Below are 16,988 nucleotides of genomic sequence, written 5' to 3' on the forward strand. Positions count from 1 at the left end.
TTCTCCACAATATCTGTTTTAGATTAAGTAATAAACACAATATTTTCACAAATGTCAAAAATTTATTTTTTACCAAGGTAAAAATCAAAACATTCTCTCAACATAAACATACAAAACACAAATACAAATCTAAATGTAATATTTACGTTTAATGTGATGTTTTACTAAATAAAATATAATACCATATCTTAAAAATATTCAGGATATTCGGCAAAAAAAGGTCTGGAGATTTAGTAGCTCTGGAACAGAATGTAAAAGCACAACTTGAGACTTCAACATTAATGATGTAACAGCAGTTTGACTTTAAAAAGCTCTTTAATGAAGTCTTCATCTACCAACCTCTATAATCTCATAAATCCACTCTAAATACTCCGACACTTTAGTGTAAACACCAGGCTGGTTTGGCTCAGCACAGCCTGTTCCCCAACTAACAACACCAACAAGCCTCCAGATGTTCTCATCCTGACAAACCAGAGGACCTCCACTGTCCCCCTAAAACAAACAAATGATCTTCTCAATTTTAACCTTAAAAATGTATTTGCTGTTAATAAAATATATTTATTTGATATAATTTCACTTGAGTTAGTAGTATGAGCTCACCTGACACGCATCCACTTTCCCTTCTGTGTATCCTGCACAGATCATTCGAGCGGTGATCTCACCGTTGTACATGCAAGAGCTGTTACATTTCTTTGTGCTGATTAAAGGTACAGGTGCCTCTTTGAGAACCTCTGGTATGTGAACTGAATAAAAGAAATGGAAACAATTTACATTTATGTACACTTTAGTTTTTCATCTTTTAGCGTTTTAAATCACATTACAAATATAAATAAGATATATTACATTTGTTGTATAACAATACCATCATCGGGCTGTGTATATCCCCAACCAGAGATCCAGCATTGGGTTCCTCCAGGTAGATCTTGGTTATACTGTGGTAAACACACTGGTCTAATGGTGTCTGGTGGTTTGAAGAAAGGTGCAAAGATGTATTTTAGTTTTTTTAAAGGACTATAACACTTCCTATTCTCTTACATACAATGTATAAACCATATCACATACTGTAAAACTAATTTCAGTCACCTGAGAAATTCAAAGGAGTTGTTAACTTGACCAAAGCGATATCATTGTCATGAGTCCTGTGGTTATAATTCTTGTTGTGGATGATCCTCTCCACAGAAAAGCTTTGATATTGAGCCAGTTTAGCTGAATTGCGGGTAACAATACCTGCATAAACCACCCAACTGGACACCTGAGGTAGCCTGTAACTTTAATAAGAAAGCAAATTAGATGATATGTGGACCAACTTTAATCTGTTTTTTCCTACACAGCCCAATGCATGCTGGAAACTGCAGATGGATTGCCTGTGGTATTGTGTACTGGTATTAGGTTGCGTTATAATCTGTTTAGGCCTGTACCTTCAACTTTATAACCGCTATATATTCCAACACTTTTTTTTTTTTGCATTGCGAAAAACATAATATGACACTGATATACCTGTATTCAGGTTTGATGAGATTCACATATATATGTGAGTCTTGAGTTATTGTAAATGTAAAATCTTACTTGTGGACACAGTGAGCAGCTGTAACTATCCACTGGTTAGTGATGATGGATCCTCCACAGGTGTGACGGTTACTGTAGTAAAGACTCACCTGCCACGGCCATCTGCCTAAAGTGGCTTTCTCTCCTCCAATAATTCTTGGTAATTTTGCTCTTGTGCCACACTCTTTAAAAACAGACCTCAGTATAGACGAACAGCATGGATTATTTATTTAAAACTCATAATAGTTAAGTAATATTTATTTGTATTACTCACCAAAACATTTCAGAGCTATAACCTTTCCTGTACTACAGCTACACATATAGTAAATAAAAACAGTTTAACTAAACTTGTGTTCATTTAGAAATGACGTATTTCAATTTGTAAACAAAATAAGAACCTGAAACGCCATAATCTCTCCAAGTTGTTTTGGTGTTCAGAGGTAATTTGGACAAATCCATCTGTGTAGTTTGGCCCAACATCAGTCAAATTAACACCTTTGTGCTTTGATAATCTGTAAAGAGAGGTTAAAAAGCTCAGACAAAACTTGCTGCTCACAAAATTATTATTATTATTATTATTATTAGAATACATTTTTAGAATATAAAATAATTTTCAAGAATGCTCATGCTAGAAACTTCACTTTCATTTTTTTTCATCAAAAAGCGCATGTAAGATGTTGTGGAAATTATCTCTTGTTGAGTTTACTGAAATAATCAGATATTTACAGGTTTGGAGTGACACGAGGGTGATTAAACGATGACAGAATTTTCATTTTCGGCTGAACCGTTCTTTTATTTTCTCAAAATGTCATCATATTTTCAATAAGTTCACATTACTACATTTCAACACAGCGGTCACTCTGTGAATATCTGACCTACAGAAAACAGTCCCAGCTGGTGGTGAAGTAAAAGGTGTTGAGATCTGTAAGTGTGTGTGTGTGATTCAGTTGTCATCATGTTCACCTCAGATATCCCAGCTGTCGACATACAAGAGTTCCCAGAGATGAGTTCCACCTCTCGAAACACACGGGCAGCCACGTCTGTAGTTTCTCCAGCTGAATCTCCAGAAGAGAGTTTTCACCACTGATCCTGTAAAACACTGAACCCAGTTCAGTCAAAATCCTTCAACATAACCCATTGCACACAGGAACAGATTAATGCATGGGCCTATATGGCCAGCAAGGGGCCCTGGCAAATTTACTGTGTACATTTTTCATATAATTTGTATTTTATTTAATAAAATGGCACTGAATACGGTGACATGAAGTGTTTTTAATAATAAATAACAAATACATTTTTAACTAATAAATTATGCTAATACATTTCATCACTGTTGTGAGACAGCAAAAACATTCTATGCAGTCATGCAGATAAAAGGTTAAGGCCCTGTCCACACCTACAATGGTATTTTCAAAGCTGCACCTTTTTCTAGTCATGTTACATTTGAACCGAGGGTTCGGGGATTGTGTCGTGCAAAAATGGGTGTACCAGATGCAGCCTCGATTTAAAGATGTGACATGTTTTCAACACTCGAAGCTTTAAATATTAGTTAGAAACTGGAGAAGTTGATGCTTCTTTTGAGGCTTCATTTTACCATCATTACCTTTTTAATGCGGTTTGAACATTCATCCACACGCAAACGCTGTATCAGGTCACTGAAGCCGAACTTTTATAAAAACTCCTGCCAGGATGAAGATTTTTAGAAACTCCAGTTGCAGCGTTGTTGTCTGGCCGGTGAAACCGTAGACATTATAAATGTAGACGCCTCATAGACTGACGCTGCCTATTGGAGCTGACATATCAGCGCCGCCACAATCTTGGATGGGTCCCTAATGCGCCCCCTGCATTTATTTCTACTGAGAAAGGTGTATTTTCAACTACAATAATCATAACTCCCCAAATTTTTACCGGATTTTCACATGGTTTGGTTCCACTTGACATAATATTATAAATGGTAAAATAACCAAAATTATTGTTTAATCTTACTTGTGAAAGGTAATTCCTTGCAATCTGGTATTAGTACTGCGCCTGTTATTATAACCGTATAGGCCTACTGCACAAAATACAGGCATAGTTGGTCACTCTCCGTTGACTCTGATGCTAGCGTAGAGTGAGGAGACCCAACCAATATGGCGGCGACACTGGATTACATTCCAGCACGTCATGAGGCGTCTACGTATCTAGGCTAATGTCTATGGGTCAAACGGGAGTTTTTTGCCTGTTACCTGGTCAGGGGAAACTCTGCAATGACTTCTGATTGGCCAACATGGGTTTACAGTTAGGGAAATATCGCCATCTGTTGGTTTGGCTCTTGACAGGGCTTCATGTGTTTGTTTTCGTGTGGACTCAGAGATTTTTTTCAGTTAATAAAATACCTGTGCACGTGTGGACTAGGCCTAAGAGTACTCGGACATCTTCAGTATCTTAAATGGCCATATAATCTAGAGTTTTTCCAAGCTAAGGTAAAACTAACATTTTTAATAAGCTATTCCTGTCTGTGTAAGTTTCTTGGCACCTTAAAGGTGTAGCGGAGGATTTTCTTGAATTTTAGAAAATAACCGCCTTCTCCACTTTTTAAAAAAATGCAATTGCGCAACACTCCTGATTGACAACTAGGAGGACCAATCTTGATGATCCACCCGGAAAAAGAAAATCCTCCGCAATACCTTTAAAAACATGCTGTTATTGCTGTCAGATGAGATTCTGTGAGGCTATATCCTAATATGTCATGTTTAAATGCTGTTTTCATAACTTCTAAGCAGTGGTGTAGTCTACGTGATACGCAGGACTACGCCGTATACCCACTAGAAATTGTCAAGGATTTCCGTATACCCACTAAAAATAGCGTGAGGATGCGTAACAGCATGGTTTTGTGACATTTCAAACTTTTAGTCATAATTTAGATGTGAAGCACTAACCATTAGCATGCTACACTTGCTACTTTAGCGGGTTTAAATGGATATACATAAGCTATATATTTGATGACTTCCTGACGAACTCCGCGATCCGATCGGCGTATGAAATCAAATTACTACTATAGCGGCGCTTGAGTGACTGGGGAGCAGACTGCTGTGGCGCCACAAGAACCCACAGGCGAGTGACAACAAAGTAGTGGGAGAGCGATTACAGTTATAACATGGAGAAATCTGCTTTGAATCGCTCTCGCAGTACTTTGACATCACCAAGAGGTCTGCTTAGCGCCAAATGAAGTCGAACCTGCAGTGTAGCTGCTCACGTGACACTGTAAACAAACAGTCCGTGGAGAAGTGAACGAGAGTTATCCGGAGAGTTAACAACACACATGTGAGTAAACAACATTTAAATCATCAGTCCAGTTTAATACTTTATCTCGAGGTAAGGTTTCAAATGCAATAAAATAAGCCCGTTTATGTCCTGATGGTTTTAAGCCTCTTTCAGCATGTTTGCTTGTGCTTCACAGTGTTAAACTTCCCTTCTCTGTGTTCATTTATATATCTACGTTCAAGATATGATCGTATATATCTTAAACTTCTATGATATATGATCTTAAACTTCTGTGAGGAAATTCATGTCTGCGTTGATGTTCAGTTCAGACTTGCAAATTAAAGAGATAATTTTCTTCACTTGGTTTTGGTGTCTAGGCTACATGATGGTCTTGTAATAATAATTAAGTAAAAGCCTATTTTCATTTTTAGACAATGCTTGTATTATATGCAAAAAATAAGCTTTTTATATCAATGACTATGCAAATTTAATTATTAGAATTTGCTGTATTAGAGTTAATTCATTGTCATCTTAAATGTGTATTAATTAAAAACATTTACACCATTAAATTACACATGGTAATGTTATCAATAGTTGTCAGATAATAGCTATTGAAAGAGTGGATATTTTTCTTCTTCAATGCATGTGTTAGCCACGGATTGAAGATTGTAAACAGTTTATTTAATTTTAATTAACAGTTGAGTAAGTTTTGGCCCCGAGTTAGATGTTGATTAACACTAAACCAGTCTAAAAATCAGTCCAGTTTCCCCAGCTGTAAACCCATTGGCTGTTAAACTCTTTTTTTTCTTATAATAAACTGACATGTTGATAACACATTCAGTTTATGTGTTTATGAGTACACTTTCAGAATGCTCTGTTACATGAAGATCCATACTGTATGCATCTGTGAGTGTGGTGGTGCGTTGCGCTGGGACGAGTTAGCATAAGGGTGAGAGGGGAAAAATCAGAGTATACTCACTACAAAAATCTAGACTACACCACTGCTTCTAAGCAATTACATTTTTTTGTGTGAAAATAACACAGGTCTCAGTTCAGAGAAACAACCAAGACGCCTTTAGTTCAGCTAAAGAGGGAAGCGCGTGCTGTTTTTATTTCCCATGTAAAGAGCACTCCGCATGGTGCATTTAATCTTGATTTATCTAAGAGACATATTTCCAACATTAAGAGACTAAAAACCGGGTTAATGTGGATAGACAAGCAAATTAATGTTTATATAATTGTAATGGTAACAACATTATAATTGTATTGTTTGTTTCAACTCTCAGTTGGCATGTTTGACTGGCCATTGTGTTCAGCTGAATGTCCACTATGTTTACCTGCTGGGTCTTTTATCTGAATCTTGATTAAAAAGTAACATACAACACAAGAGACAGATACCTTTCCTGGGGTCTGTCACATAGATTTCTTCTGTTACGTTACAGAAGGAGGTATCTTTGTTGTCTCCTAAACTTGCAGGGCTCTGATCTGAGTTTGGTCTTAGGAGAACTTTCACTAGACAAAGACATCAAACATTCACTGAAACATATTTCACATCTCAACATTTCTGCACTGTGTGTGTAAAGACAACTACTGTAGTTTTAAGATGCTTAATGTTTTACCTATAAACCAAACACCAACCACAACCCCACCCAGCAGACAGAGTACACACACAGCTGCCAATACTCGCAACAGCTTCTGGGTCAACACTTTACCAGACACTGAATGAAACAAAAGTGATCCAATTATTAATAAGAATAATTGTTTAAGAATAACATATTTAATTGTCAAGTTATATTTAAAAAAATCTCCTCTTGGCTATATTATTTAAGATTAGATTTAGGTGTATGTCAGTAACAAAGACTTGCCTGGGTGAAGAGTCTGAAATTCTGTGATCCAGGTGAGATTATTTTGAGCTGATTCGTTCACCTGTAGTTGTTGTGTATGGAGAGATTGTCTGACCACTACTGGATTCTCAATCACTGATAAAACATCTCTACTGAGATTCTGTAAACAGTGACACCATCAAATCCCAATATCACAACCAATCACAATCAGCCATGAAAAAATACTTTCTCATTATTAGTGATTGTTTTACAGTGTATAAAGTTTTTTTTTCTTTTTATCGCAATAAACTAAGTTTGACAAAGTAATCACGACATTACTGCACTGTAAAAATTATATCATATCAACATGTATTTTTATGGTACTTCAACTTAAAGTAAGTTAACAAATTTGTTTTTCTAAGTTATGTCAACTTATTACAAGTCAAAACTTTAAAAAGTATTGTAGGTTCAATTGACTTGCATAAGTAAGTTGTTTAAAAGTCTTTATGCTGGTACCTTTAGCTTTACTCTACAGAGCTGAAAATGTACATAGCAAGTGAAAATTGAAAGCAGAGATTCAAAAGTCTCAATCATTTAAAATATAAAAACAACTTGTCAAAAAATATTATCTAATGCTTTTAAATAAGACGACACTGTGACTCACCATGTTTACCCCACTATCCAGTGATATCCTGTGAGCATCTGTTTAAACTCTCTCTCATCCACTCACCTCCATTACAGACCAGCAGCTGTTTAACACCAAACCATTGAGCTGATTGTAACTCAAGATTTTAACCCAGCAAAGAGACAACAAGTTCAGCAGCAGAGCAAAGAATAAACCTGTTGTTTAATCGAGGGGGTCGTGGTGTCGTTCCTGACAGCGTGAGCTCTTTGAAAAGCCAAGCATCTCCACAAATATTCACTGTCACTGATACAGGCTGCTTTGCACAACCTGTGCCAGCTGAGTCTTCTCCTCGATATTGAGTTTATTAACTGACAATTCACAGCTTGTGAGAAAAAAGGCTGTAATTACAATATGTTGAAAAGTATGAGGACACAATCATTTGAATCATGAACATACTATGAATTCAAATTTATAGGTGAATATTTCTGCCATGCCATTGTTGCAGTGATGTAGTTTCCAGGGTGAATGGGGGCAGATAACCCCTAAAAATCAATCAAAACTACCAATACCAACTGTGTCTAATACATAGTCTCTATGAAATAAACTTCTGTTCTTTAGAGAAGATATCATGGTCATAACAACACTCAAATTGCAAATGTCATGATTTTTTTTATGAGTACAAACCATATCCACCCAGTCTCATGACGATGCGTATAAATAGCACGAAGTGTGAAAAAAACATGTTCACTTGGGTTTAGGTTTTTATTTATTTATTTATTTATTTGAGCAGTAGCCATTCTGCTCAAAGGGAGTGGGCCGAAGCAAAAAGCTTGTAAACGCCTTCCCCAAAAATTAATTACAATAATACAAAAATCATAATACAAAACAACACAAAACCACAATACACTCCAGGTACTCCATTTTGTCAGTGATGGTGAGCATACTGTCGCAAACGTTATAGACGTCAGATTGCAATCTATTAGTACATTCAGATAGCATTGCATTCTCTTCCTTCAGATTGTCCACCTCACCTTGTGTAAACTGTAGGCTTGTTTTAAGGTCTTGATTTAGATTTGCTTAAGGAGGTTATTTAATATACACACTAAAAAAAATGTTGCAATCAATTTATTTAAGCTACATTCAAACAAACAAAAAAAATTTGAAAGGCCAAAGAAAAACAAAAAACTTTTGTTTAAATGTAGCTTAAATAAATTGATTGCAACCACTTACCTTAAAAAAATGAGTAAATTGAATGAATCATTTTTTTTCAGTGCAGGTTTCTCCATGTTTTTGTTTATATTTAGCCATGGTCGCTTGGAGTTGGGGTTAGAATTAGGGTTTGGGTTAGGATGTCATTTTTATATAACAAAAAGTTGTTCTAACCCTAAACCCAAGCGAAAATGGTAAAAAATTTCAACAAAATTTAGAAAACAATAAATAAAACGACAAAAAAGATGAGCCGTTTAAGTGAATGGAAAGGACTGGCATATCATATGCACGCCAATTTGGCGCATGTATTGCACAATTTTCACACTTCGTGCTATTTATACGCATCTCCGTGAGACTGGGCCATATTACTAATTCAGTGATTCAGAAGGTAAAAAAGATTTTTGTGCTGTAATTTACTTTACAAAGTACAACATTTTACATATTTTTTTTTAAATAATATTCTGATATATAATAATTAAAAAATATACATACAATGATAAATGATGATTTTATAATGAAAAAAAAATCAATTTAATTTCTTAAATGTTTCTACAAGACAGCAATAAGATTGAAAGGAGAACAGATACTTTAAGCTTGGTTCAGATAACCAGACTGCTGTTTTTCCTGGAAATTATAACTTTTTCAAACCCATTCTTTTAAACAGGTTAGAGTTGCTGCTTGATTTGTAATAGAGACATTTACATTAGATAGGAGACAGTGACCTCTGGTGATGAGTCAAAAGTACCATAATAATAGATAACACAGATTTATTCTTGCTGTTACAAATTGCTGTGCTACTAAGTTAACACATCTTTCCTCTAGGGTCTTACTTTGGAGTTAATTTGGTTTCCTTAATTCTTTAATTAGCACTATTAAAAACACTAAACACATACATGCTTTATTGTCAGTCCTATTTATAAAGCACAGACAGACACTGAACCAAGGCCATAATCGTTTATATCTAATTTGAGTTAAATTTGTTTATTGTAACATACACAAGATACAATTTGCAGCAGGTAAACATTTCACTGCATATCTGATCATATAACCTGAAGACATTATTATATTATAAACTGGTAACATGTTCAAACATGATCTTATTTATACGTCATTAGTTTCAGTTGTTGTTTTGAGCCTGTTTATGTTAGCTATTATGATATAGCTTTATATGCACTATGATTTTTTTTAATTGTCAAAATATGTACCCCAGCTGTCAAAAAGTACATCTTTATACCTAAATAGTTCATATTAGTATAAGAAATACATATTGGCACAAAAAAGTACATATTAGTACTTTAAAGGTATTATAGTACCTTAAAGAGTAACTAAACCCTAAACAAAAATTTTTTGTTAATGATCTGTAAGAATCGGGCTTTATTAGCGCTGTTCATTGATTTGAGTAACTTTTTTGACATTTGGGTATAAAGTGTTTTAATTCTACAATATATGGTGTTAAAACGTCTAAGTGCTGCCCTCTCCTTCCCAGCTACACAAGCATTACATTACACAAAAACCACACAATATCCGTTTCTCAGTCCAAAAGCTGCAGCCACGGAGGTCGCATACTGTATGCAGGCTGCAGATGTCATCAAGCCTGATTTATTTAAGTCATTACATTACCAATTCATAAGAATATTACAACAATTAATGATTAACTAAGAATAATAGTCAACTTTATAATTGTTAATATTCTGAAATAATAATGTATACAGCCTAAGAATGCAACCTCAGCAGCATTCGGATTTAATTTTTCGGAATTTATGACTGAACTACACCAGAAACAAGTTATGATGGCTAATCTGTTGCTATAAAGACACAGTATAAAGAGGAACAGTAAAGCCAGGAACAACAAAACCAAAAATAAAAATTAAAAGTCCATTAATATCTTCAAAATAAGACTACATAAACACAAGGACTAGGAAGCATTTACTTGTTTTTATTACATAACTTTTAGGTTACATTGACACATTTTTACTAAAAATATTTTATACAGGCCTTTTTTTTATAAATGCAAGGCATATTGTAGGCCTACTGTATATTAACTACAAGACAAAATTATGTTTATTGTGCTTACAGCTAATGATCTGATATGAAATCAGTGTTACACATGAATAGTATGTATTTTATTGAAACAATACATGGCATGACTATTTGTATACAAAAATATTAACTAAACCCCTAAAGGGGTTGTCTTATCTAACCTATTTTTATGCCGATTACAGTCCATGGCAATGCCGCAAAAGGCGTAATGTTTCAGAGCATTACAAAACTTTTTGTCTCTTAATCCATAAATTAATGGACTCAGACAACGAGGTGAGATAATAAACAGAATGTAATTTGAGTATTTTACATTAAAAAACAGCACTACATCTACTTTCCATAAAGGCGTTTCTATATAAGGCATTATAAACTGCAGCATACATAGAAACAGCTGAATACCATGAAGAATTACAGTTCTGAGACTCTTAGATGACTTTTTGTTTTCAGATGTGGCTGATCGGGCTGCAGTCATAATTTTAATGTAGGTGGAGATGACAGTACAAAACATTATGATAAATATTATCTGTAGACTTGCAGCCCTCGTGTCTGCCAGCCAGTTTACTCGTAACAGGACCTCCAGGCTACAGACAACATATGATTGCAGGACAACAGGCGAGGCAAAAACAAGAAACACTATAAGTACAAACAGTGGTAAAACAAAACTGACAGCCCATATCACAAGAAGTACAATTAAAGTGTTTTTGGGTGTTGAAATGCTGGAGTGTCTTAAAGGCATACATATAGCAACATAGCGCTCCAAACACATCGCTACAAGAGTCACAGGAGTACAAACGGTGAGCACAGACATAACTGTACAGAAGATACAACATGGAATAATGTGGACTGGATATTGATTAACACTTCCGGTCAAAGTTAAACAAGTTAACAGCATATTAGTAGAGTCAACAAAAAGTGTCTGAGCAAATAAGATGTAACGTGTTTCTTCCAAGAAGACCTCTTTCTTCAGGAATGTGAAGATCATCAGTCCATTTACATAAAGAAGTATTCCCACCAGAACCTGCACCAGCAAAGGCTTTTCATTTAAAGGTTTTAAATTAGACAACAAAGAAGTGTTGCTTAGATTGTTGCTTTCTGTTAAGTTCAGCATAGCAATTAAATACAGTGAAATGAAAAACAAACAGTATGAAATGCTAAACGTATTAACCGAGAAGGTTTGATATGCACAAAACTACAAATCCCTCAGTTGTTTGTGCTGTGTTTTATATAGACCTTGGAATGGGTTGTCCCACCCTACCTTCATAGTGCTCTCCAAAACAACGCCTCTTCCAAAACACACAAACTCTGCTTTTAGCTTTTTTTAAAACCTGACTTTTTCTATCATAGTCATATTTAAAATTGTCTTTGTGCCTTGTTTCATTCAGAAGGGATGTAATATTTGCCTTCCATTCTCGCTTGGTCTGCATGGCATAATGAAATATGTAGGATTGAATAACAAAACCAGCCCCAATGTTCCTAGGCCAAAAAAAAGTTTGCTTTCATAAATAAAACTCACTCACAGTCGACCACACTTTAGAGCAGTTTGTGCTTAAACGGCCACAAAGTGGAGCACAAGAAACGGTAAAATGATAACGCAGAAAAAGTTAACGTAAACTAAAGGGCACCAATTTCATTGCTAAAAATAAGGTTTTTTTGTGTATTTGGTATAATACAATGTGTTCGTATGATTTATGTACGTTGTGATTGACCTGAATACCTCGTCAGCCGGAAATGTGACGCTCTTTACCATGTTTGAAAGATGCTGTTGTTATGATTTCGGTCTGATTGGCTGCTTTGTCTTTGTTTCACTATGTTTTGTGTTTTTGTTTTGACAGCTCCACACGTGCGCGTCTTCCACCTGGTGATCTCATTACCTCTGACTTCTCTCACCTGCGACCCGCATCTGATTCTCATTATTGCCCAATCCGGTTTGATTTAAATTCCCCTCGTTTCCTTTGTTCATTGCAAGTTCGTCTTTGTATGTGCCTGCCCGCTAGCCAGTCTAGTTCTAGTCTTGTCTGTATCTGTTTATTTCGTATCGTATTATTCACCGAGCTCGCTGCTGCCTTGCCTCTTAGATTTCCCTGTCCTGCCGTCAGTCTTTCCCTATTGGAGTGTCAACTATTATCCAGCTAAGGACTCTCTGTCTGTGGTATCTCCGAGCGCTGCTACAACTCTTGCGCTGTCCAGCCGCAGTGCGCTTCGGGCGCGTAATTCTGCGCTCTTCTCGGACCGCTGCAGTGCGCTGTCCAGCACGGACTCTGCTGAAGATCTGACCGCCTCTCTCTCTCTCTCCCACCAGGATTCCTTCTCTGTGCCCTGCAAGGATTTCAGCAAGTGGATTTCAAGTGGATGTCCTTAGTGTTTCCCACTTTGTGACTTTTGCATTTACACATACACACACACATTATTACATGAAGACATTGTTGTTTGTTTATTTTCTTCACATACCCACTGATACTGATATTCATTAAAAAACCCTCTGCATCGGGATCCTTGACTTTTGTGGTTCTTGACAGGCCGTGACAGGACGAACTTGCCACAATGGATCCCGCGGAGGTTGATTCTCTTCGGACGGCGCTCGCCCAGCAGGGTTCATGGCTAGGACAACACTCGACTCGTCTCACCACTACTTCTCAAGAGGTTGAGGGCTTATCTGCTCGTCTGAATGACCTTTCCGCTCGACTTGACCAGGTCAGTCATCATGCCACCCAGCCTAGTCAGTCGTCGCAGACGGAACCTCACGTTTCACCCCCACCTCCATATAATGGCGATCCCGCCTCCTGCCGGGCTTTCCTCTCACAATGCTCGCTAGTTTTTGCCCTCCAGCCCCGCCGCTATGCCTCTGAACGCACTCGGGTTGCGTTTGTGATTACCCTTCTTGTTGGCAAGGCGCGCGAGTGGGCTACGGCCGTGTGGAATGCTAATGACCCTTGCTGTCGGTCTTTTGACGAGTTTAAGGAGGAGATGGAGAAACTCTTTGACCGGTCGGTGCGTGGGGACGCCGCTGCAGCTCGTTTGGCACATCTTGTTCAGGGCAGACTCACAGTTACAGATTATGCCATAGAGTTCAAGACCTTAGCGGCTGCCTGCCACTGGAATGAGGCGGCCCTTCGAGCCCAGTTTGTAGAGGGGTTGTCCAATGATATTCAGGACGAGATCGCTCTTCAAGACCTTCCCCCGTCACTAGATGCCATCATAGATCTGGCTCTCCGGATCGAGGCCAGGAGACTGCTTCGCGATCAGCGACGCTCCATTCGTCAGCGAGTGTTTACGGAGGAGAACACCACTTCCTCTTCCTCACCTCTGCCGTCAGTCGAGCCAGAACCCATGCAGCTGGGGCGTTTGCGCCTGTCTCAGAGAGAGAGAGAGAGGCGTATACAGAAGGCCCTGTGCTTGTATTGCGGGAAGTCCGGGCATTTTGCTAGGGTCTGCCCGTTAAAAGCCGCTGCCCATCAGTGAGTACGGGAGTCCTGGTGGGCACTTCTTCAAAACTCTCCCCTGTTTCCAGTACCCAACTCCCCGTCATTGTGTCCTTCGCTGGGCGTGATCATCCGTCCACTGCCCTTCTCGATTCTGCCGCGGAGGGCAACTTCATTGATGAAGCGCTGGTTCGCGCCTGGGGTATCCCGGTTGTCCCTCTCCAATCCCCTTTGGATGTCTGGTCCCTAAAGGGGCAGCAGATGGCGCGGATTACACACTGCACTTCTCCTGTGAGTCTCTCTGTGTCTGGTAATCATCGTGAGGAGATTGTGTTGCATATCCTTCATGCATCTCTATCTCCTATCGTTTTAGGGCATGGATGGTTAGTGCAACACAACCCTCACGTTGATTGGCAGCATAGTGTTATCTTGTCTTGGTCTCAGTCTTGTCATGTGTCATGTCTTGGTTCTGCTGTTTCTGGTTCTGTTCTTTCTCTCCCTCAGGTTCCGGCAGTCGATTTGACCGGGGTCCCGGCGGAGTATACGGATATCGCTCAGGTGTTCAGTAAAGCCCGGGCCACCTCCCTTCCTCCTCACCGGCCATATGATTGCGCTATTGATCTCCTCCCTGGCACTTCTCCGCCTAAAGGTAGACTTTATTCGTTGTCGAGTCCTGAGAGAGAGGCTATGGACCAGTATATTAATGATGCTCTGCGTGCCGGTCTCATCCGTCCCTCCACCTCGCCCGCAGGGGCGGGGTTTTTCTTTGTTGAAAAGAAGGACGGCTCCCCGCGTCCTTGTATTGACTATCGGGGATTAAATGACATTACTGTTAAGAATAGGTACCCCCTTCCTTTAATGTCTACTGCGTTTGAGCTTTTGCAGGGAGCGCAGGTCTTTACTAAACTAGATTTACGCAATGCCTATCATCTGGTGCGTATAAGAGAGGGAGATGAGTGGAAGACAGCATTTAATACCCCTACTGGACACTTTGAGTATTGCGTTCTGCCTTTCGGGCTTTGTAACGCTCCCTCAGTCTTCCAAACTCTGGTGAATGATGTGCTGAGAGACATGATTAACAAATTTGTCTTTGTGTACATAGATGATATTCTCATCTTTTCCCCCTCTATGCAGGAACACACTCAGCATGTCCGCCGAGTCTTACGCCGGTTGTTAGAGAATAAGTTGTTTGTTAAGGCGGAGAAGTGCGAATTCCATCGTAAGTCAGTTTCGTTCTTGGGTTTTGTTGTTGCCCCAGGTGAGATCCGTCCCGACCCAGCCAAGATCAAAGCGGTTGCCGAATGGCCAGTCCCCGAGTCCCGGAAGGATTTATTAAGATTTCTGGGCTTCGCCAATTTTTACCGGCGATTTATCAGAAATTATGGTCAGGTTGCTCAGCCTCTTACTGCTCTCACTTCCACTAAGGAGAGGTTTGTCTGGAATTCTAGTGCTCAGGAGGCCTTTGATAATTTAAGGTCCCGGTTTATCTCTGCTCCTGTTCTCTCTATTCCAGATCCGGCTGCTCAATTTATTGTGGAGGTGGATGCTTCGGATGTCGGGGTAGGCGCCGTTTTGTCTCAGCGGTCTGCTAAGGATGGCAAGGTGCATCCCTGTGCCTTTTTCTCCCATCGGTTAAACCCAGCAGAGCGAAATTATGACATAGGTAATCGGGAGCTGCTGGCGGTCAGACTAGCTTTGGGTGAGTGGCGTCACTGGTTGGAGGGGACCTCGGAGCCCTTCCTGGTCTGGACGGATCATAAAAATCTCGAATACATCCGTTCAGCCAGGAGGTTATCTTCTCGTCAGGCTCGTTGGGCACTCTTCTTTGACAGATTTAACTTCACCCTCTCGTACCGGCCCGGTTCTAAGAATACCAAGCCCGACGCTCTCTCCCGTTTGTTCGAAAATCCCGGTTATGATGGGGACGAAACCATCCTCCCTGAGGGGCGGGTGGTGGGTGCCCTGCGCTGGGGAATAGAACAACGGGTGAGACGGGCCGGCCGGGAGGGGGAAGTGCCAGAGGGGTGCCCAGCGGGTCGATTGTGGGTACCGAATGCGCTTCGCTCCGAGGTCATCCGGTGGGGTCACGAGTCCAAGTTAGTTTGCCATCCGGGGGTTCAGAGAACGTTGGCTACCATACGTCAGCGTTTTTGGTGGCCCTCTATGGGTCCCGATGTCAGACAGTTTGTGTTAGCCTGTCAGGTTTGTGCCCGCAATAAGGCCTCTCATCAAGCCCCTATTGGTCTGCTTAAACCGTTACCCATCCCCTCTCGTCCTTGGTCACATATCGCCATTGATTTTGTAACCAATTTGCCTAGTTCTAAGGGAAACACTGTTGTTTTGACCATTGTGGACCGCTTCTCCAAGGCGGTTCATTTTGTCCCTTTGCCCAAATTACCCACCGCCAAGGAAACTGCCCAGGCAATGATCGAACACGTCCTTCGCCCACATGGTCCGCCCACAGACGTTGTTTCTGATAGGGGTCCTCAGTTTATTTCTCGTTTCTGGCAGGAATTTTGTAGACAAATAGGTTCCACAGCTAGTTTGTCTTCAGGGTATCATCCTCAGACCAACGGGCAATGCGAACGGGCTAACCAAGATTTAGGTAGAGCTCTCCGCTGTCTGACATCACAATATCCGAGCTCCTGGTGCCAACAGTTACCCTGGGTTGAATACGCCCATAATTCTCTTCCTGTTTCTTCCCTTAACATGTCCCCATTTGAGGCGTCCATGGGGTTTCAGCCCCCTTTATTCCCGTCACAAGAACCTGATGCGGTGGTTCCGTCTGCTCTTGCTTTTGTCCGACGTTGCAAACGCACCTGGAGAAAAGCTAGATTTACATTACGTCAGGTTGCCAGACGAACCAAAGCCGCGGCCGATCGTCACCGTAGAACCGCGCCCCGCTTTATCTGTGGGCAGAAAGTATGGCTTTCGTCCAAGGATTTACCTCTCCGTGAGCCTTCTCGCAAGCTGGCTCCACGATTCCTTGGGCCATACAGCATTGTTAAGGTTATTAATCCCGTGACGGTCAGGCTCAGATTGCCCCCAGCACTCGGTCGGGTTCACCCAGTTTTTCATGTGTCT

At 39.8% G+C, this 16,988-nt stretch overlaps 2 protein-coding genes across 2 annotated transcripts; both read right to left on the reverse strand.

Annotated features, from left to right (window-relative positions):
- Positions 1-245: 245 nt before the first annotated feature.
- On the reverse strand, positions 246-7,533 carry LOC129438830 (transmembrane protease serine 5). The gene is given in 12 exon segments (XM_073863344.1): positions 246-492; positions 601-743; positions 863-961; positions 1,084-1,268; positions 1,567-1,729; positions 1,820-1,857; positions 1,944-2,057; positions 2,509-2,644; positions 6,187-6,300; positions 6,408-6,506; positions 6,654-6,792; positions 7,342-7,533. Coding segments are annotated over 12 exon segments (1,572 nt in total). The 5' UTR covers positions 7,519-7,533; the 3' UTR covers positions 246-327.
- Positions 7,534-10,309: 2,776 nt separating this feature from the next.
- Positions 10,310-12,080, reverse strand: LOC129437336 (odorant receptor 131-2-like). Its single transcript, XM_055195476.2, has one exon. It carries the CDS (start codon positions 11,591-11,593, stop codon positions 10,616-10,618), a length of 978 nt encoding a protein of 325 aa, XP_055051451.2. The 5' UTR covers positions 11,594-12,080; the 3' UTR covers positions 10,310-10,615.
- Between the last annotated feature and the right edge of the window lie 4,908 nt (positions 12,081-16,988).

Source organism: Misgurnus anguillicaudatus, chromosome 24, assembly GCF_027580225.2.
Source record: "Misgurnus anguillicaudatus chromosome 24, ASM2758022v2, whole genome shotgun sequence".
NCBI classification, from domain to species: domain Eukaryota; kingdom Metazoa; phylum Chordata; class Actinopteri; order Cypriniformes; family Cobitidae; genus Misgurnus; species Misgurnus anguillicaudatus.